Below are 18,398 nucleotides of genomic sequence, written 5' to 3' on the forward strand. Positions count from 1 at the left end.
AATTGTCTTCCAACCTGAGTTTGAACAGTCTTGTCCTCCCTGTCACCTTAGAGCAACCTTGATTTGCAGCTCTCCATCAACTGTTGGAAGCTGGGGCCTCCCAGGAGCCTGAGTGAAGGTGGGAGGCCCAGTGTGTGCTCTAAGATCATTTTTCTGAAACAAGTGAACCTGGCCAATAGCTGGAGCTGCCTTCCCAACAGGAGAGCTTGGTTGCGCCCAGCCTCTGGCTTCCCCTTCTTTTTCTTTACTGTTCGTAACCTTCCTCTCCCCAGCACCATCTCAAGAAGCTGGAAGGCAGACGTTTGGACTTTGACTACAAGAAGAAACGTCAGGGGAAGATCCCTGATGAGGAGCTTCGACAGGCTATGGAGAAATTTGAAGAGTCCAAGGAAGTAGCTGAGACCAGTATGCACAACCTCCTAGAAACTGATGTGAGTGCTTGGAGGAAGCACCTTGACGTCTCTTCCCTAGGCTGAGTGCTGCTGGGCGACTGCGCGTGTTTCCATGTACATGAAGGTGGCATCTCGTGAGAATTAGGAGGGTTAAAGACACTAAATTTCACTCTTGCTTTTGGCAGTGTAGTTTTGTTTTCTGATGTTCCAGATCTAGATGTGCAGCACGTGGCTTGGCAGGCCTTTATCCTCTCTCTAATCCCTTCCTCCTGATCTAGCCCGTGGCCAGAGGAGAGGCTATGGCTGTAGCAAATGGATCTCTTCTCAGTGTGCAGGTGTGTTAGTGGGAACAAGTTTTGACAGCTGATACAGCTCAGTTGGGAAGGATTTGAACAGCTAAACAGCTAGTGAAGCCATGAGGGTGGCAGGCAGTGACCTCTTGTCCTGCTAAGTCTCAGTCACTGACTGACCTCTGATATCTTGAATCTGCTCATTGACTCCTCAGGAAAGTTGTGTGCATTTCCCAATTCATTCTCAGCTCTGATGTGTGTGATGGGAGTCTTCTGTCAGCTAGGGAAAGCTGTTCATGCCTCCTTGGTGTGATTCTTGCAGATCGAGCAGGTGAGCCAGCTCTCGGCCCTGGTGGACGCCCAGCTGGACTACCACAGGCAGGCAGTGCAGATCCTTGATGAGCTCGCGGACAAACTCAAACGCAGGTGAGACTCGGGGTGCTGCAAGGACTTTTCACAGCCACAAGCTCCTCCTGTGATATGTGTCTGTATGTTCCTGGCTCTCCCTCCAGGTTTATCTTCTAGTATTAAGGCCACTTCTTGCAGTCACTGTTGCCTCAGTCCAAAGCTCCTTTGGGTTGGAGGGAGCAATAGCAGCTGCACAACCCGTTTTCAATGATGGGTACATTCTGACATCTGAAGCAAAACCTCTGCACTTGCTCCGTGGGTAACTGGTGTCTGCTGGTTTGTCGTGCCTAGGTTAGTATGTGCTGCTTCCAGGGAAGTTGAGGTTGAACTTGGTAGGAGAAAGCTAAAGAGATCACTTCCTTAAAGGAGTGTGTCTCTGAGCCCCTCCCCCGAAGTCAGACTCCTTGTTTTCCTGCAAGCCCAGGCTCTCCCTTCTGTTTACATGAGTCTCCTGGCAGACACTGCTGCAGATGTGGCACTGCTGTGTGTGCCCGGGAGCTTCGAGTCGTGTGTGCCAGCTCCCGAAAGGCAGATGGACATCTGGTGCACAGGAGCAGGAGGAGCTGCGTTCCCAGGGGCTCTGCATGAGGGGTGGTGCTGGGTGCTCTCGGGCAGGTCTGGCTGCTCTCCCTATCCCTCCCTGAGTGTCCAACCTCCACACGCTCCCTGCGGCCCTGCAGAACGTGCGGCTGCTGCCGAGGTGCCAAGTAACGCAGAGCTGATGTCAAAATCACTAGTGAGCTGTTTCATGCGACTGCCATGACTTGCACAGGCCTCTTCCTGCTGCTCTGTCTCACCTGAGCATGCGTCTCCCCAAGCCCTGTCCAAGGAAGGAGAAGTGGCTTTATCATGTCTGCGCCTTCTCTCCTGAGCCAGGAACGTGCCTTCGTCAGCCTGATGCAGAGTGGCTTAGACAGAGCCAGGGCAGCGTTTCCACTTCTCAGGGTGATTTAGCGATGCTTCCATGCTGTTCTTTCGTCATACAAGAAATTGCTGGGTGGCTGGTATGTCTGGTTTGAATTAAGAGGAGCTGGGAGTATCCTGCCAGTATGAGTTTTTGAGCTGCTGCACGAGTGTCCTCTGCTGGCCTGAGAGCAATACTTGCCAGAGACACCTCCAGAGCAGAGCCCAGAGCGTCTTGCCTTCTCTAGAGCCTATGGGAAGGGGAGCTTGCAAACCCTGGAGAAGATTCATCTTAAAAATGCCCCAGCACAGAGGGTTGCACAGATTTTTGTGTACAAACCAACCAGTCTGCTCCTCTGTGTAACCACCAAGGGGAATAGATGTCACATTGCTCAGAGTTCTCCTCATTAAATTCTTTTAACACATGATACAAAACCAGCCTTGCCTCTGTGCGGGTGCGAGAGGCAAAGTGATACCTGCCTGGCCAGCAGGAGCTGTCAGGGGCATGGGAGGGAGGATTTCCTGTTCTAGCCTTGACAAGACAACAGCATCATTTCTCCGAAACATTCACAACAGCAGGCAAGACATGAGTTGATCTCAGTGTCACTTCAATGTAATCACATTTCTTTTCCTTCTTGCAGAATGAGGGAGGCCTCCTCACGTCCCAAGCGGGAATACAAGCCCAAACCCAGGGAGACGTATGACTTTGGAGAGACCGACCAATCTAACGGGGGCTTCTCTTGCAATCCTACCCCCAAAGTCGCAGGTAAAGTTGTCCTACGTATGTGCACGCAGGTGCCTTCAGAGCACGGGCAGCCTCCTGGGGATGGAGGGGAACTTCTCTGCCTGGAAATAGTATTTCTGGCATTCTGGATATGCCTATGTGAGCTGGTGACTCCGAAGATGTCGGAAATGCCTCAGCCCTCAGGCTCTTTTCTCTTGGGGCCTGGCAGCGTTCATTATCTTGGTGTTGGGGAAGTCCCCACAGAGCCTCCAGCCTGGATCACTGACCTGTAGTGTCCAGTCGGTGCCAGCAGTGGCAGATAGGAAAAATTAAACATCTCTCCCTCCCTCCCTGTCCTCCATCACACTGCATTTGTTCCTCCCTAGTCCCAACGAGGCAGATGGGTTTCTAACACAGCATGCAGGATGCCCTGTTTCTCCTAACAGATCCTCCCTTTGGGGCCTGCCTTTCCCTCCCTCCAGTTCACATTGTTTTAAGCATGTCTCTTTTTGTTTGGAAGCAGCTTCCTCCTCTTTCCGATCCGACAAGCCGTCCCGGGCCTCCGTCAGGAGTATCCGTGAGTTTCCTCCCTCCGCCCTGCATGATGTGTGACCATCTCTCCCCATCCCTCCTCCTCCATTGACACTGCTGCTTGGAGCCACTAATTTCTCTGTGCCTGGCCAGCAGAACAGCTCAGCTAAACCTTGCCTTTACCAAGGCCCAGATTAACACAGCTGCACCGTACTGATATTTACTGCTCCAAAACTTAGGCTTTTGCTCCGCTGGAGCAGCTGTGTTCATGCAGGCATGTCCTGCTGCGACCACAGAGATGAGATGCTCTTCCAGGAGGTATCAGACCTATTGGTAACTAGCCATTCCTGTTATAAGCAACCCAGCCCTGATCTCTGCTGCTCATGGTACCTGCTGCCCCTATATGCCACAGCTGAAGGCTAGAGACAGCATGGGTGGTGCTCAAACACACCAAGTGGGATTTGTGTGGATACTCCCAGGGCCTTGAGTGGTTGTGGGATTAAGGAAGACCCTGGGCAAGATTTGCAGGTCGACGTTCCTGCCAAAGGGGCCCAGCAGGCTCTCACTGGAGTGTGGAGGCCAGGCTGGAGCTGTAGCTTGGAGTCATTCGAGTGGGGAAAGCGTGGGGTTTGTGGTGGTGTGGCTGTGGGATGGGAGGACTTGAGCCTGGTGTAGAGGAAATGCTGTGGTTGCGGGACCAGCTTGGTATTTTGGGAAGTTGTCTCAAAAAAACGGACCTGCTTTGGCTGCTGCCTTTGGTGTTTTCTGGGTCCTCTTCTAGTGTTGGTTCCTTCGTTGCTGTGGATGTTCAGCAGACCAGCTGCGTTGTCCATGTGCTGTTTCCTCCATCCTGTTTGGGAGAGCTCTAGCACAGAAGCACACCAGGCTCTGGAGCGACAGGGAGGGGAAATGGGGGCCCAGAGACTGTGGCAGCCTGTGTTCGCTCCGTCTGTTTTCAGTAGGGTCCCTGCCACCACAAAGCTTGATGCCTGCCTGTCCTAGAGCTTTTATTTCAGTGCCTAAATAGAGCAAGCAGCAGCTTTCCCTGCCACAAAACACTCCTAATCCTATTTGCGGGCTGAAAGCCTCATGCTTAAATCACGTAGCTGAGATGTGGGAAGGAGATTTGGGTTCTCCCACCCCGTCAGCCCAGCCCCGGTATCTCTGGGGCCTTGCGGGCATCACCGCGCCGTTAATTGCTGATGTGCTTCCGAGAGGCCGCTCAGCAGCGGGTCCTTTCCCTCCCCTCCCCGTTGGCCCCCAAGGGCGAATCTCCTGGAGCGGCGCAAGCGCACAGAGCTGCCCGGGAAATCCCTGCGGCGGCTCCTCCTCCTCCACCCTGGCCCCGCGGCGATGCATAACCCCATCGTCGACTAACTGGGCAGCGGGTTGTCGTCCGCGGAGGAATAACGCGGCTCCCGCTTCTGCCCGGTTTCCAGCGCGTTGGCCGAGTGGTGGTGGTGTGGTTTAGCTCGGAGTTTGACTTCTGATACGGTGAGGGTTCTCCCGCCGGTAACGAGCGGCGCTGGGTGCCGTAAGCGAGGGTCTGGAGTGGGAGATCAGCGAAGGTGATGACTGGAGCAAGAAGGCAGAGAAACTAGTGAGCCGAAAGCCACGCGGGAGCTGAAAGTGGCTGAGTTAATGTGCCAGGGCGTAGGGGCAAAGCGCTCGGTGCGGGAAACAAGAGTTGAGCGAGTCCCGCAACCGGGCGCCGTGCCGGGGCGAGCGGCCCGCGGCCGTGCCGGGCCGCAGGCTGCCGCTCACCTCTCCCGCCCGCCTCTCCCCGCAGCTCACCTGGACCAGCCCTGCTGCAAGGCGCTGTACGACTTCGAGCCCGAGAACGACGGCGAGCTGGGCTTCAAGGAAGGCGACATCATCACCCTGACCAACCAGATCGACGAAAACTGGTACGAGGGCATGATCAACGGCCAGTCGGGCTTCTTCCCGCTCAACTACGTGGAAGTGCTGGTGCCGCTACCTCAGTGAAACGGCAGTTCTCCCCGTGCCCCCTCCGCCCGCGCCTGCCCCGCGGCGCCCGGCCGAGCCTGCAGTCCTCACCTAGCCTGACGCCAGGCCTCCGCGGCGGGGCGGGCGGGAAGACGCGGCCGCGTTAGCTCTGTGCGTCGGCTCGGGGCGAGACTGCCAGCAGGGAACAAGCCAGAAGGGTTGAACCCCCCCCCCCCACCCAGTGAATTTGGGGTTTTTTAGTTTTTTTTGTTTTCTTTTCTTTTATTCCTGTTTTTTTTTTCGGTCCTTCTGGTGCTTGAACTTAGGTACTTTACAAGCCCCGCCAGGTTCCTCCCGGTTTGTATGGTTTAAGCCGAGCCGCCGGCTTCTCCTTGTCGCGTTTTGTCTTTCCTTTGGGTCAAGCGTCCGGGTGAGCCAGGTCGGCTGTGTCGGAGAGCGGCGGGCGCTCGGGGCGCGCGTCCTTCGGGCCGAGCGGCAGCGCGGGGAGACGCGCGGCCTGGCGAGCTCGGGCACCCGCTCGGCAGCGGGGGGGCGAAGCGGCTCCGGTGCCGGGCCGAGAGCTTCACTCCCCGCTGCCCCGGGGTGCACCAGCAGCCATCGAACACTACCCGCCTCTCTGGGGACGCGCAGCCCCGAAGTTCCCCGCGCGTCCTGACGCCGCGGCCGGGTCCCCCCCGCGCCGCCGCCGGGGGTGGACGGCAGCTGCCTCTCTGCTCCCCGAGGCTCGGCGGAGGCGTCGCGTGGCAGAGCAACACTACGATGCAGGTCAAACACTACCCGGCCTCTCCGCGCGGGGCTGAGCCCGGCCTGCCCGCGGCTCCGCGCCGTCCCTCCCCGCCCCGGGAGGACGGAGCAGAGGTGCCTGGCGCCCCGGCGGCCCCCTGCCCCTTCCCCGGCGGAGCGGTGGCTCTGCACCAGTCCCGCGCTGCAGCACCTCCCCGTCCCCCGCTGCTCCCATCTCCTGTTACATTTACACCAAACCTTTTTAATGTTTTTAACCGTGCACGTTCACGTATGTCCGCTCCCTGGCGCTGACGCGCCGCCCAGCCGAGGCCGAGCCCAGGGCGCCGCGCTCCGAGCGGGCCCATCTCCGCGCGAGCTGCCCCTCGTCCGGCACCCGACCCCGGTGCGGGACGTGGGGGCGCAGGTGGCTTCCCCCTCGCTCCCAGTGGCACAGGAGCCCAAGGGACCGGTGTCCTTGGGGCCATCGCCTCTGTCCCCTGCCTGGCGGGGGCCAGGATCATGTCTCAGGAGCTCCGGCTCCCGCTCAGGTGGATTGAAGTGAGTCTTTCAGCTGGGACAACTTGCTAGATCTTTTTGTAATGGTTTCTCCTGGTTTTTAGGGGAAAAGGAAAAAAAAAAAAAAAAAGGATGACCCGCAAATCTTGACGTGTATCTCTGAATAAAAGTATTAAATGTTTTCTTCTTTCTAACGGCTGTGTCCTCTCCCTGAGCGCGAGCAGCACCGTCCCCGTGGCCGAGCCGGGGCTGGCACAGGAGCGCTTTGCCCTGCGGGGTGGCCGGGGCACGGAGGAGCTGCCTGGCGCGAGCAGCCCTTGGATTCAGCCCGTAAAAGCAGGTAGCTCGTTGGTACCTGGAGCACCGGGCGGGGGGGGGGGGGGGGGGGGGGGGTCTTCGCTCCCGCCTGCACTCCCAGGGTGTCCCTGGCGCAGCAGAGCCGCTCACTCACCGCCTCTCATGCACTGCTCTTTAATCAACTCCCGCTCCACAAATAAGTTACAGCTCAGACTCCCACCACCATCTCCCCCACTGCTGCCCGGGGCCGGGGAGACTCCCCCCCCCCCAACCGAGGCGCAGCCCGAGGCGGCTGCTCGGGGTGCGGGCAGGAGCCAGCGGGGTCCCAGCACCCCGGGGCGAGCTCCGGGGAGCAGCAGGCAATGGGGTGTCCCCACCGTGCCCGCCCGAGCCCCGGGCTGCTGGAAAGGCACCTGGTACGCGTCGGCAGCGGGCTCCTGCCCCCCTCAGCTGCTGTGCTTGAGGAGGCTGTAGATCTGCTCCAGGACGTGGGTGAAGCTCTGGTCCTTGGGGGTCCGGGCGGCCAGGGAGCCCTGAGACGCGAACACAAGTCACGGCCCGACCCAGGTGGGCCCACGCGCAGCCCGAGCCCCCCAGCTCTGCCTGCTTCCTCTTATCCCCATCCCTGAGCAGCTCATGGTGCGGGGGGGGGGGGGGAGGCAGGGACACCCCCATCCCAAGGGAGGACAGGGTCGCCCCCCCCGGCGTCACCCCCTTCCTCACCTTCAGTTTGTCCAGGTAGGTCTGATCCGGGCTCCACAGCTCCTGAAACTTCACCAGGTCCGGGGCCCCCTTGTAAAACTCCACCAGCAGCGTCTGCGGCAGGGACCGAGGGGGCTGCAGGGATGGGGGCGCCCGGGGCCCGGTGCTCGTCCCCCTCCCCGGCCTGGCGGGCGCTGACACCGCGCAGGTGGCCGGGGAGAGTGAGACTAACCGGCGTCACCATCACCGGGGAGGACACGGGGACGGCGACGTGGATGCGGCCGGGCTCCGATGGGGCAGGGGAGCGGATGTGGGGGGCAGCCGGCCCGGGGAGGCGGGGGGGGGGGGGGATGCTGCGGGGACCCGGCCATGCCCCGCGCTCACCATCTCCTGCACGACGTCGTTGGTGAGGAAGCCATCCTGGACGTAGGCCACCTCCACCTCCATGGGGATGCCGTAGTCGTTGGGCCTTTGCTGGGAGAGCGGGGAGCGGGGGGGTCGTCCCGCGGCACGGCGCCCATCCCCGCTGCGCCGGGGCGCCCGCGGCACGGGCCTCGGCGAGAGCCGCCGGGGACGCGGGACGCCACTCACCTCCGGGGGCGGCATCACCCAGAAGGGCGCGATTTTGGACTCCACGCCGGGGTTGCCGTGATAGTAGGGCCCTGCGAGGACGGAGGGGGGGATGCCGGGGGGGCTGCAGCGGGGCGGGCGCTGGTTGGGGCGGGGGGGGGGGGGACGGGGGACGGCTGCGCGGCCGGGCGCTCACCGCAGATGAGGGCCAGGCAGGGCTGGAAGCCGTTGCCGCTGCCCTGCAGCTTGAGCTGGTAGTCCATCTGGGCGTCGATGTCGTGCAGCGAGGGCAGCGCGGGGCCCGACGGGTGGCTGTGGTACCAGCCCACCAGCGAGAGCCCCCGCAGGAACAGGCTCTGGCAGATCTGCGGCCGGGCAAGCGGAGGGCGACGCCGTCGGATCGGGGTCCCCGGTGCTCCCACCTTTTGCCCCCCCCCCCCAAACCAGGCGCCCTTCGGGGCGGCTTCACCTCCTCCTCGACGGCGGCGGCCGACTCGGCGTCCCCCAGGCGCGTGCGGCACGGGAAGGCTCGCAGCACCGTGAGCACTACGGGGAGGGGGGGGGGACACGGGCTGGGTGGCTCGGCCCCCTCCGTCCCCCCCCCCCCGGCCCCGTGCCCAGCGCCGGGGACCGGCCGCCCCCCCCGGCGGGACCTACGCTGCGTGTTGGTGTCCCACCGGCCGCCCAGGTACCCCACCACTTCGCTCCGTGTCAGGTGGCTGTGGAAATCCTAAAGGAAAAGGCGAAACCAATGGCTCTGCGCCCCCCCCCCAAAAAAAAAAAAAAAAAACAAAAAAACAAAAATCGCTTTCCCTGGGCCGCCCTCTGCAAAGTCTGCACCCTGCGGATGTCCCCACCACCGCGAGACGCCACCCGGCGCTGCCACCCCCGTGCCGCGAGGCTGGCAGGCACCCCGTCCCCGCGCACAGCCCCCCCAGTAGCCGTCAGAGAACCCCCCCCCCGCCCCAACCCGGCCGCCAGCAGGACCCCCCAGACCCGCGGCGAGGGGGACGCACCAGGAGCAGCAGGACGTTGCTGGAGATGGCCACGTTGAAGGGCTGGAACTTGTTGATGGCCGCGAAGGACGTCACCTCCACCAGGGTCTGGGGGTTCCTGCAAGACACCCAGAGCCCCGGGTGCCGCGGGCCACCCCGGGCCCGTCCCCGCGGCCGCCCCCCGGCGAGGAGGGGTCGCCCGGCGGCGCTCGGCTCCCGGCGCGCCCTACCTGGCCGAGTCGCGGGTGCCCAGCGTGCAGTAGCGCACGGGCACCCGGGGCTTGTTCTCCGGCCTCTTCCCCGCGGGACCGTGCTCTGCAGGACACGAGCGGCCGTCACCGCTGCCCGGGGCGCCCGGCCGGGCTGGGGCACCCAGGGGCGCCCCGCAGCCCCCTCCCTACCCGCCGCCGGCTGCTCCGCCGGGCTCTTGCACTGCTGCTTCTTGCTCCTCTCCTCCGGCTTCTTGGCGGCAGCCGGCTCGGGAGCCTTCGCCACCGCCGCCTCCTCCTCCTCCTCCTCGGGCGGCTCATCCTCCTCTCCCTCGCTGGCCAGGCTCTGCGGGCGGCGCGGGGCTGGCACCGGCACCGGCGGCCCCCGCAGCTTTCCGGGAGCTCACGCCAGGGAGGCGACGGTGGGGAGGGGGCGCGAAGCACGGGGCAGGCGCCCGCGGCCCGACGACCCACCTCGTCGGTGGCGGGCGCGTTGGGCTGGTGTTGCCGCAGCCACGCGGCTTTGTACTGGTCCAGCTTCTGGCCCTTGTAGCGGACGGAGGCCCAGCCGCAGCCCGACTTCTTGGCCGGGTTCACCAGGCGCTTGCAGTGGGTGGCCCAGGCGCTGGGCGAGTTGAACACCTGCCCCGTCTCCTGCCACGTGATGGTCCCGTCCGCCCCCAGGTCCCCCACGAACTTCTTGCCCTGGGGAGGGCGAAGGGGTGAGCGGGAAGAGGAGGTTGGGGGGGGGGGTCCGACTGCAGCGGGGAGGGGAGGGGGCCGCGCCGCCCCCCGGCGCTCACCAGGTAGTAGATGGAGAGGACGCCGCGGGCCGGCTCCAGGAGCCCGTCACGGAGCAGCACGCGCAGGGTGATGCCGCGGCGGGTGAGCACGGCCCCCCGGGCGCCCGCCGCCGCCTTCGCCCCGCTCCCGGGCTCCGGCTCGGCCTCCGCTTCCGCCTCGTCCAGCCCCGGCTCCAGCTCATCCTCGTCCTCCTCCAAGCAGTCGTCGCCGCCGCCGGGGGAGCCGGCCTCCGGCGCTGCGGGATTTGGGGCCGGGGGACGTGAGGACACAGGGACACGGGGACACAAGGACGGGACGCAGGGGCATGGGGACACGGCGATGGGGGACGGGGACCCCCCAGGAGGGGGCCGCTGGGCGAGCAGAGCCCCCCGCCCCCCGGCCCCGGGGCCGCCGCGGCCCCCCAGGCCTGCCCCTCGCTGCCCCGCGGGCGGCCAGGCCGTGCGCACGCACACGCGTGTGCACACGGAGCGTGCAAGGTCAAGGTACGTGTGCACAGGTGCACGGCGGGCGTGCACGGAGGGGCGCGGGGAGGTGTGCACGGGGCGTGTGCGCGGGGCGGGGGAGGAAACCCGCGCGGCGCTGCGTGGGCGCAGGGGCGCGCCCACAGGTAGCCGCAAGCCTGCGCGTGGGCTGCACCGCGCCCGCCGCCGTGCAGGTGCGCGCGCGTGCGCAGGCACACGCGTGTGCGTGCAGGTGCGCGGGGGCGGCTGTGCGCGCGGGGGGCGGCTGTGCGCGCAGGGGCGGGTGCCGCTGGCCGCCCCCGCCCCGGTGCCGGTGCCGGTGCCGGCGCGGTCCCGCTCCCCGTGCCGCTACCTGCCATGCTCCCGCCGCTCCGTCCTCCCCCGGCGCGCGCGGCCCCGCGGCGGCGGCGGCACGTGACGGCCGCGCCCCGCCCCCCCCCCCGGCCCCGCCGCACCGGGGCGCCCGGCCCCGCCCCCTCGCCCCTGGCCCCGCCCCCCTCCCCCGCCGCGCCGGCTGCGGGCCCCGCTCAGCTGCGAGCGCTCCGTGGAGCAGCGGGACCGACCGCCGGGACCGACCCGACCCCACTGCCCCCCGCCCCGGGATCAGCCGCCGCGGCTCTCCGGCCCCCGCCGGCGCCCGAGTGAGCGCGGGGGGCCCGGGGCGCCCGGCTGCTCCTGCGGCGGGAACACGGCGCTGCGCCCCGCCGGGGGAGCGGGACCCGCTGCCCTGGGGGGGGGGGCGCTCCACGCGAGGGCCGGCCCCGGGGTGCGGGTCCCCGCGCGAGGGCCGGCCCCGGGGTGCGGGTCCCCATGTGTGGGGCGGCCCCGGGGTGCGGGTCCCCGCGCGAGGGCCGGCCCCGGGGTGCGGGTCCCCATGTGTGGGGCGGCCCCGGGGTGCGGGTCCGGGCGCAGGGGGTGGCTCCGGGATGTGGGGCGCCGCGCAAGGGGCTGGCACGGAGACCCGGGCCTCCGCGAGAGGGGCCGGCAGCGGGACGCGGGTGCCCGCCCGCGGAGCGGCTCCGGGCCGCCAGTCCCCGTGCCCTGGACGAGCAGACCTCCACGAAGGAGCCGGGTGGGGGGCCCGGCCCGACGCGGGGGTGCCGAGTCCTGCCACGAGCCCTGGAGGCAGCAGGGACGAGGGGCTGGAGCAGAGCTGCCCGTTGGGCTTCAGTTGCCAGCAGCGACCAGAAATGGGGGGCGGGTGCCTGGACCCCTGGGTCCCCTGCCCCTCAGCCCCTTCTCTGTGCTGCAGCCGTCGGGGAGGAGCTTGCCGAGAAGCTGCACGTGCGACGAGCTCTCATCGGTGACCGACGGGTGCCACGGGGGGCCCTGTGGGTGCCCCATGCCAGGCGCAGCCCCCCACTGCGCTGCAGGGCTTTGGCTGGTGCCACCCTGCACCCTCCCAGCCCCCCCCAGGGATGGCAGCGGGGCTGTGTCACACCTAGATCCCAATTTATTCTTAAGGCCAGAAGCAGCTGTTGATGGTGAGAGGGCAGCACCCAGCCCCGTGCCCGTGGCAGCGAGGGGGCGGGATGACATGGAGTGGGGGGAGAGGGCGACCCAGAGGCCGCAGGTGCCAGCGTGTCCCAGCCTCGGCATCCCGCGGAGGCCCGACGAGCTGGCACAGCCCTGCCGGTGCCCGGGGAGGGCGGCGAGGGCATCGTACGCGTAGGGTGGGGGGGTCGGTACATTCAGTGCTCTTGCCCGGGGGTGCCCGCAGCAGACCACAGCCTGGCGGGCCGGGGCACGGCTCTAGGTCAGGCTGGCGTTGGAGCTGCTGGCGGTGCTGTTCCGCTTCTGGAGGCATTTCACGGCGCTGGGCACCTGCAGGCCCGAGGAGACGTGGAAGCTGCCGCACCAGACCTGGAGGGAAGCGCAGAAACGCCGCTGGGCACGGGGCACCCAGCCCTGCCTCGGCGATGCAGGGGGAACGAGCCCCACGGCCGCGAACCCAGGCGTCCTGCGTGATGCTGGAGGAGCAAGGTGCTGAGCCTCCCTCCAGCGGCACCCGGAGGTGTTGTGCTGCCCGGCCCTGGCACTCCAGGGGGTTTGCCAGGGCTCCTGCCCGCCTGGCCCCGGCCCTGCTTACCATGAAGGCAGGAAGCACTGGCTGGGTGAACTTGGCCTTGAAGGTGTGCAGCAGCTGTTTAGTCTTGGCGTTGTAGAAAGACAGGAACCCTGCGGGCACACGTGGGCACACCCAGCTGTCTGAGCTCCAGCAAGGTCTCCCAGCTCTGCTTCCTGGTGTGCAGTGCCCGCTGCCCTGGCAGTGAACGCCCCGACCCATTGCATTGCCCCGTGCCCAGTGCCTGGTAGTGCCCATGCCCTGGCAGCGCCCAATTCCCATGCCCTGGCAGCACCCCGCACCTGCACCCACCTTCATGGAAATTGCAGTAGACACCAATGCAGTCGGGCACGGGCACGTCCAGCACCTTGGCCTTGTTGGCATGCTTGGCGCTGAAGCTGACCTGGAGCCAGTTGTTGAGGTGGAGGCACCAGGAGGCTGAGGTCTTGCCCAGCTGGTCAAACTTGCCCAGGCTGCGATATGCCACCCCCACGCCGAAGGCCTTGCTGTCCCGGTCGTACCGCACCTCCCAGTAGTGGTCGTCCGCGTCGATCAGCGTATCGCCTGTGGGCACCAGGCGCTGGCACAGGCTGGGTATGGCTCTGCCTGGGTGTCTTGTCCCCATGTTGGGGTCCAACCTCTGCCCTGGGCTCCCTGGGGGGCTGGCACACACTCGTGTGCCCCTTCTCGCACCCCTGGGTGCTCCATGCCCACCCCCTCTTGTGGTGCCATCCCCTCCTGTGCCATGAGGTCCTCACCTCCACTGTGCTCCCCTGTGCCCCCAGGTCCCCATCCCCTCTCTACCCCTCCATGCCTGCAAGGTCCCCATTGCCACCCCTGCTACCCTCAGGGCCCCAGCGCTCACCCAGGACCGTGTAGGACTCAGCAGTGAAGCGGTCTCTGCCCCCGCGCCCCGAGGGCATCCTCTTGGGCGACTGCACGACCCTAGGACAGACAGACGCCAGCGAGGCAGGGGTTTGGCGTTCTGCGGGTAGGTTGGCATTACCCAAGGGGGCGGGCGTTATCTGGGGGCTGGCATTACTTGGTGGGAGCAGGCAATATCAGGCAGGGCTGGCATTACCTGGAAGTTGGCGTTACCTAGGGGTTGGCGTTACCCGGGGTTGGCGTTCCTGCCGGGCTGGGGGGACGGCGGAGGCTGGCGTTACCTGGCAGGCGAGTTGGCTGGCGAGGCCGTCCTGCCCTTCCCGTCCTTCTCGCGGGCCTTGACATCCTGCACCTTGCCGCCCGTGGCATCCCACTCCACGCTGAGCTCCTCCACCCGCAGGTTCTGGTGGCACGTGCTAGCATCCAGCCGGAACATGAACGCTGGGGACAGCCACCGTCAGCGTGTCCCCTAAGTCCCCTGCCAGGCACCGAGGGGTCACAGAGCCCTAGCATGGCTGGGAAGGGGTAGGATGGGGTGGCACAGAGGGTCCTGCCAAGCACCCTGCCACCCCTGGTGCCCAACACCATCCCCTGGTACCCACCTCTGGTCTCCAAAGTGACTGGCTCGGAGAACTCGCCCGCTACAGCCTTGTTACATGCCCGCACCCGGAAATTCATGTACTTCATGTCGAACTTCAGCCCTGTGGGTATGGCGGGGTTGTCAGGGGGACACAGGGGACACCAGGACCTCCGTGCTCTCCGCAAAGTCTGGCACCGCCATCCCCAGCGGGACAGCCCCCGATCCCCTGCCACCTGTGGTGCCTGCTCCAAGCCTGGCGCCTCCGGGGCTGGTTTCGCCCCCGTGCCCTCACCGGACAGGGTGTACTCGGTGCCCTTGATGCCCTCGATCACCATCCAGGGCTGGTCCTCCTTGGCCCGGGGTGGCCCCTCAAAGTTGGTCTTGCGGTACTCCAGTACGTAATGGTCAATCTTGCTGTCCTCATCGGGCATCCGCCAGGCCAGCGTCACGCAGTTGTCAGCCACAAGAGACTCCGCCAGGTCAATCTCGGGGGTGCTGGGCACTGCCCGCAGGAGCAGCCGTGCCAGTCCCTCCTGTGGCAGCCTTGCTGCCAGCTGGGGTGCCCCCAGCCCCACCAGCACCCTGGCTCCCCCAGGGCACCCGGACAACGTATTCGCAGACCCCAGGCAGGGCACCTACGGATGGCTCGCGCATGGCTTTCTGGGGCCCTCCAGGAACGGCACCCGCAGGGTCCCCGGGAATGGGACCCCTAGAAACACGTAGGCATGGCACCCAAGGACTTCTGGACATGGCATCCACATAGATCCAGGGGGCAGGGCACCCCAAAAACCCCAGGAGGGCACCCCCAGAGGCCCTGGCCATGCACCCTGAGGCCCTGAGCACAGCACCGACTGCATCCCTGGGCACAGCAGCCCCAGAGCCCTCCCTGCCTGGCACCTCCTTGCCCCTCCAGATGGGGTATCAGAGTCCCTCAGCCCTTGTACCCCCTCACTCCCCTCAAGCCTGGCACCCCCCAGAGCTCCCCAGTGCCTCACCCCCACCTTGCACCCAGCAGATGCCTTCACCCCTGGACCATCATTTTTGCAGCCATCCCTCCCCTGCCAGGCTGGCACAACCCTCCATGCCCCACGTGTCCTGGCTCTGCCCTCCCGAGAGCTCCGTACTGGGAGAAACACCACCCTGCCCAGCTGCCTGCCCACCATGCCCCGTACCCCCTGGCGCCCGCATCCCCGGCACCTGCTGCCCGTGCGCAATACCTGGCAGGAAGGCGAGGGCCTGGAGCAGGCGCCGCTCCTGGGCAAAATCCACCATCAAGTGGCTCATGTTATCGCTCACCTTGGCCTTGAGCGAGAGGCGGAAGGCGGGCGCCATCGTCACGCTGCACAGGGGCACGACACAGGCACAGGGACGAGCGTCAGTGGGGCCGGGAGCCAGGTGCTCCCCCAGCCCTGCCCGGCCACCCCCAACCCTGCCCGGCCGCGGGGAGAGGGTGGGCAGAGCCCCCGGCCCTGTGCCCACAGGGTGGGATCAGGGTGTAGGCGACGACGCGCCGCGGGTTAGTGGGGATGCAGGGGGATGCAGGGGGCTTGGGGGTACCGTACCTATCCTTGATCTGTTTGGCAGCCTTGAGAGCGGAGAGGAAAAGAGGAGAAAAAATAGAGGGTGAGACAGCAATGCCAGGAGCCAGCGTGGTACAGCGTGCCCTGCTCTGGGACCTGCAGGGCACAGCGCGCCCAAATCCCTGCCGCTGAAACCACATGGCACAGGGTGCCCAAATCCCTGCCACCAAGCCCGCATGGCACAGCATGCGCAAATCCCCGCCACCAAACCTGCACGGTGCAGTGTGCCCAGATCCCTGCCACCAAACCCACATGGCACAGCGTGACCACATCCCCACCCTCCTACAGCACCCATTTCCCATGGGGACACCCATGTGGGCACATGCCCACGGAGCAGCACCCCTGGAGCAGGTGAACAAGAGGACCCAGCTGTCCAGGCCCCTCTGCCCTATACTGCTTTAACCCTCCTCCTCCTCATCATCACAACCCAGGCGTCCTGGTGCTCTAACCAGTGCCACTTGCCCGGTCCTAATCTAGCCCCGCAGCGGGCAAAGCCAGCCCAGCGTTAACACAGCGTCCAGGCTGAAAAGAGAGGAGAGGTGCCCGCCTGGGGCAAGCGCGCTTATGAGGAGGCATCGGCTGGAGGGCAAGAGGGATGGGAGGCCTCGTGCCCCCGTGCCAGGCGTTAGTCCGGGGCAGCCAGGCAGGGAAGGTGCCCAGCACAGCTCCCCAGTGCTGGGCAGGGAGCCCACCTGGGGGAAGTCATGGTTGTTGGCGGTCTCCAGGGTCTGGTTGGCTGTCTCCAGCAGCTCCTCCGAGCTCTCCAGGGCCTTGGCGCAAGCTGCCAGCTGGGCCTGAAGGGGAGAGAGCAGCAGTGGGTGGTGGTGGCCGCGGCCGGTGGGTGCGCAGGGCGGGCGCTCACCTGCAGCTCGTAGATGCGGCTGGCGCGGTCCTGCTTGATCTTCATGAGCATGTTGTCCTTGAGCTCATCCAGCAGCGCGTACAGGGACTGAAACTCGCCCTCCAGGTCCTCCTGCACCCGGGCCGAGTTGTCCTGGCGGCGATGTCGGGCGTCAGCAGGCACAGCACGGCCTCGGCCTCACTGCTGCCCCACGCCTGCCCGGCACTCCCCATCTCTGACAGGTGATGAGGCTGCCTGGGGCCACCCCTGACGCCCTTGTCAAGGGTGGGCATGGGGCGCCTGTGCGGCAGGGGGAGAAGGGGCACGCGATGGGGGCATCCGCGATGGCGGGGATGGGGCCCCAGCAGGCGCCGAAGGCAGTGGGGCTGGCAGCGGGGGCAGCGTGAGGCTGAGGACTGGTGGGCAAGAGGGGCCAGTGGTACCTCCACGTTCTGCAGCATCTGCTTGAGGGCGTAGATGAAGTTTTGGATCTCCTCATTCTTCACGGCCAGCGTGGTGATGATCTTCCGCAGCGCCTCCTGCCGCAGCACCGCTGTCAGCTTCCCGCCGTAACCCCCCGCAGCCCCGGCAGTGCCCAGCGCGCCGGGGCCAGCTCAGCACCCTGCCTCCCAGCCAGCTCCTCCCCGCTGGCCAGCGTGTGCCAGGCGCGGAGGGGGCCCAGGCGTCCGGAGCCTGGCGGCCATGGCAGGCAGCTGCGGCATGACTTGGCAAGCGTGCACGTTACCCCAGCAGGGAGGGATACAGCCCCCAGCACGGCCCCCTGGCCCAGCACTGCCCCCTCGGAGACCTCCAGGGGCGGGGGGGAGCAAGCCCCAGCACCCCCCCCCTTACGGACTGCATCCTCCAGCCATCCATCTTGCATCCCTGCTCCCGCCATCCCACATCCCTCCATCCCGCATCCCTCCATCCCGCATCCCTCCTCCTGTCATTCTCTATCCCTCCTCTCTCCATTCTTCAGTCCGCTGTCCTTCCTTCCTCCATCCTGCATCCTTCTATCCCTCCTTCCTTCATCCCTCCTCCCTTCACTCTCTGTCCCTCCTCTCTCCCACTATTCCCCATTTCTCCACATCTCTGACCCCCCTTCCTCCAACTTCCATCCCCTCCATCCCTCCTTCCCGCACCCTTCAGTCCCTCCTTCCTCCACCCTTCTTTCTTTCATCCTTCTTTCCTCCACTCCCATCCCTCCTTCCTCCATCCCTCCTCTCCCCATCCCTTCATCCTTCCCTCCCTCCTTCCTCTATCCATCCATCCCTCCTCTGTCCACCTCTCCTTACTCTATCCATCCTTCCTCTCTGCCCTTCCTCTCTCTCTCCATCCATCCCTCCTCCTCCTCCCTCCCTTCATCCCTCCATCCATCCCTCCCTCCCTCCATCCCTCCTTCCTCCATCCCTCCTCCTCTCCTCTCTCCATCCCCCCATCCCTCCCTCTTCCCCCGCCGCTCCGCGGCCCCCAGCCCGGCCCTGCCCGGCCCCACCTGGTCGCCCATACCGGGCCGGCCCCGCCGCCGCCGCCGCCGCCGCTCGGCCCCGGACACCAACAAAGCGGGAGCGGCGCCCCCCGCCCGCCCCGCCCTCGCGGGGCACGCCGGGAAACCGAGTCCGGGCCCCGCGGCGCGCCGGGAAACCCACCGCGCTCCCGGGGCACGCTGGGAAATGTAGTCCCGGGGGGAGAGCCCGGGGCACGCCGGGAAATGTAGTCCCGCCCCCCCCACACGGAGGCCGCGGGGGGCAGCGGTGCCCCAGGCCGGGGCACGAGCGCGCGGGGGGTGGGGGGGGGCGGTCTCTCAATAAGGGGAAGCGCCCGTTGTCCCAGTTCTCCCAGTGGGACAGGGACGGGGACCCTCAGTGTGCACTGGGGGGTGAGGATGCCTCCCCCAGGCAGGGGGTCACAGCCGGGGCCGGGGGGTGGCACGTCCCCGTGTAGGGGGCCGGGC

At 65.9% G+C, this 18,398-nt stretch overlaps 3 protein-coding genes across 8 annotated transcripts in view; 1 reads left to right on the top strand and 2 right to left on the bottom strand.

Moving 5' to 3' along the window:
• Positions 1–6,649, top strand: part of SH3GL1 (SH3 domain containing GRB2 like 1, endophilin A2) — a 30,838-nt gene extending 24,189 nt beyond the window's left edge. Inside the window, exons 6-10 of one of the 2 annotated variants that reach the window (XM_062596045.1) lie at positions 273–431; positions 1,005–1,108; positions 2,635–2,759; positions 3,241–3,294; positions 5,038–6,649. In XM_062596045.1, coding sequence (XP_062452029.1) covers positions 273–431; positions 1,005–1,108; positions 2,635–2,759; positions 3,241–3,294; positions 5,038–5,234 — 639 coding nt within the window. In that variant the 3' untranslated portion in view covers positions 5,235–6,649. The remainder of the gene's footprint in view (positions 1–272; positions 432–1,004; positions 1,109–2,634; positions 2,760–3,240; positions 3,295–5,037) is intronic. The other variant, XM_062596046.1, reaches the window with a different exon arrangement.
• On the bottom strand, positions 6,181–10,906 carry MPND (MPN domain containing). 4 transcript variants are annotated; one of them, XM_062596043.1, is made up of 14 exons: positions 10,846–10,906; positions 10,032–10,267; positions 9,703–9,933; positions 9,421–9,574; positions 9,250–9,334; positions 9,041–9,137; positions 8,682–8,754; positions 8,494–8,570; positions 8,221–8,389; positions 8,046–8,116; positions 7,839–7,928; positions 7,476–7,523; positions 7,166–7,285; positions 6,181–6,548 (listed from the first exon to the last, which is right to left on the bottom strand). In XM_062596043.1, the coding sequence occupies exons 1-13, from the start codon at positions 10,850–10,852 to the stop codon at positions 7,199–7,201; spliced, it is 1,425 nt and encodes a 474-aa protein (XP_062452027.1). In that variant the 5' UTR covers positions 10,853–10,906; the 3' UTR covers positions 6,181–6,548; positions 7,166–7,198. The 4 variants fall into 4 exon arrangements, with proteins under 4 accessions (XP_062452027.1, XP_062452026.1, XP_062452025.1 ...); XM_062596042.1 differs by having other exon boundaries at positions 7,476–7,568; XM_062596041.1 differs by having other exon boundaries at positions 7,476–7,568; positions 8,494–8,754.
• A 1,018-nt stretch (positions 10,907–11,924) lies between these two features.
• Positions 11,925–18,019, bottom strand: FSD1 (fibronectin type III and SPRY domain containing 1). Of its 2 annotated transcripts, XM_062596084.1 has the most exons (13): positions 17,940–18,019; positions 16,888–16,983; positions 16,466–16,597; positions 16,296–16,397; positions 15,586–15,608; positions 15,241–15,362; positions 14,316–14,525; positions 14,046–14,144; positions 13,725–13,884; positions 13,424–13,503; positions 12,871–13,122; positions 12,583–12,671; positions 11,925–12,356 (listed from the first exon to the last, which is right to left on the bottom strand). In XM_062596084.1, the coding sequence occupies exons 1-13, from the start codon at positions 17,949–17,951 to the stop codon at positions 12,246–12,248; spliced, it is 1,488 nt and encodes a 495-aa protein (XP_062452068.1). In that variant the 5' UTR covers positions 17,952–18,019; the 3' UTR covers positions 11,925–12,245. The 2 variants fall into 2 exon arrangements, with proteins under 2 accessions (XP_062452068.1, XP_062452067.1); XM_062596083.1 differs by lacking the exon at positions 15,586–15,608 and having other exon boundaries at positions 16,296–16,597.
• Between the last annotated feature and the right edge of the window lie 379 nt (positions 18,020–18,398).

This window comes from Rhea pennata, chromosome 27 (genome assembly GCF_028389875.1).
Source record: "Rhea pennata isolate bPtePen1 chromosome 27, bPtePen1.pri, whole genome shotgun sequence".
In the NCBI taxonomy this organism is placed as follows: domain Eukaryota; kingdom Metazoa; phylum Chordata; class Aves; order Rheiformes; family Rheidae; genus Rhea; species Rhea pennata.

Bases quoted from the DNA above. Each gene is read 5' to 3' on its own strand.
- FSD1 (XM_062596083.1), bottom strand. The intron at 15,363-16,295 runs GTGGGCTCCCTG...GCCCCTGTGCAG, and splicing joins ACAACCATGACTTCCCCCAG to CGTGACGATGGCGCCCGCCT. The intron at 12,672-12,870 runs GTGGGTGCAGGT...GTGTGCCCGCAG, and splicing joins CTACTGCAATTTCCATGAAG to GGTTCCTGTCTTTCTACAAC.
- MPND (XM_062596041.1), bottom strand. The intron at 9,138-9,249 runs GTAGGGCGCGCC...GGTGTCTTGCAG, and splicing joins GGCACCCGCGACTCGGCCAG to GAACCCCCAGACCCTGGTGG. The intron at 8,390-8,493 runs GTGAAGCCGCCC...GCCCGGCCGCAG, and splicing joins CCGCCGCCGTCGAGGAGGAG to ATCTGCCAGAGCCTGTTCCT.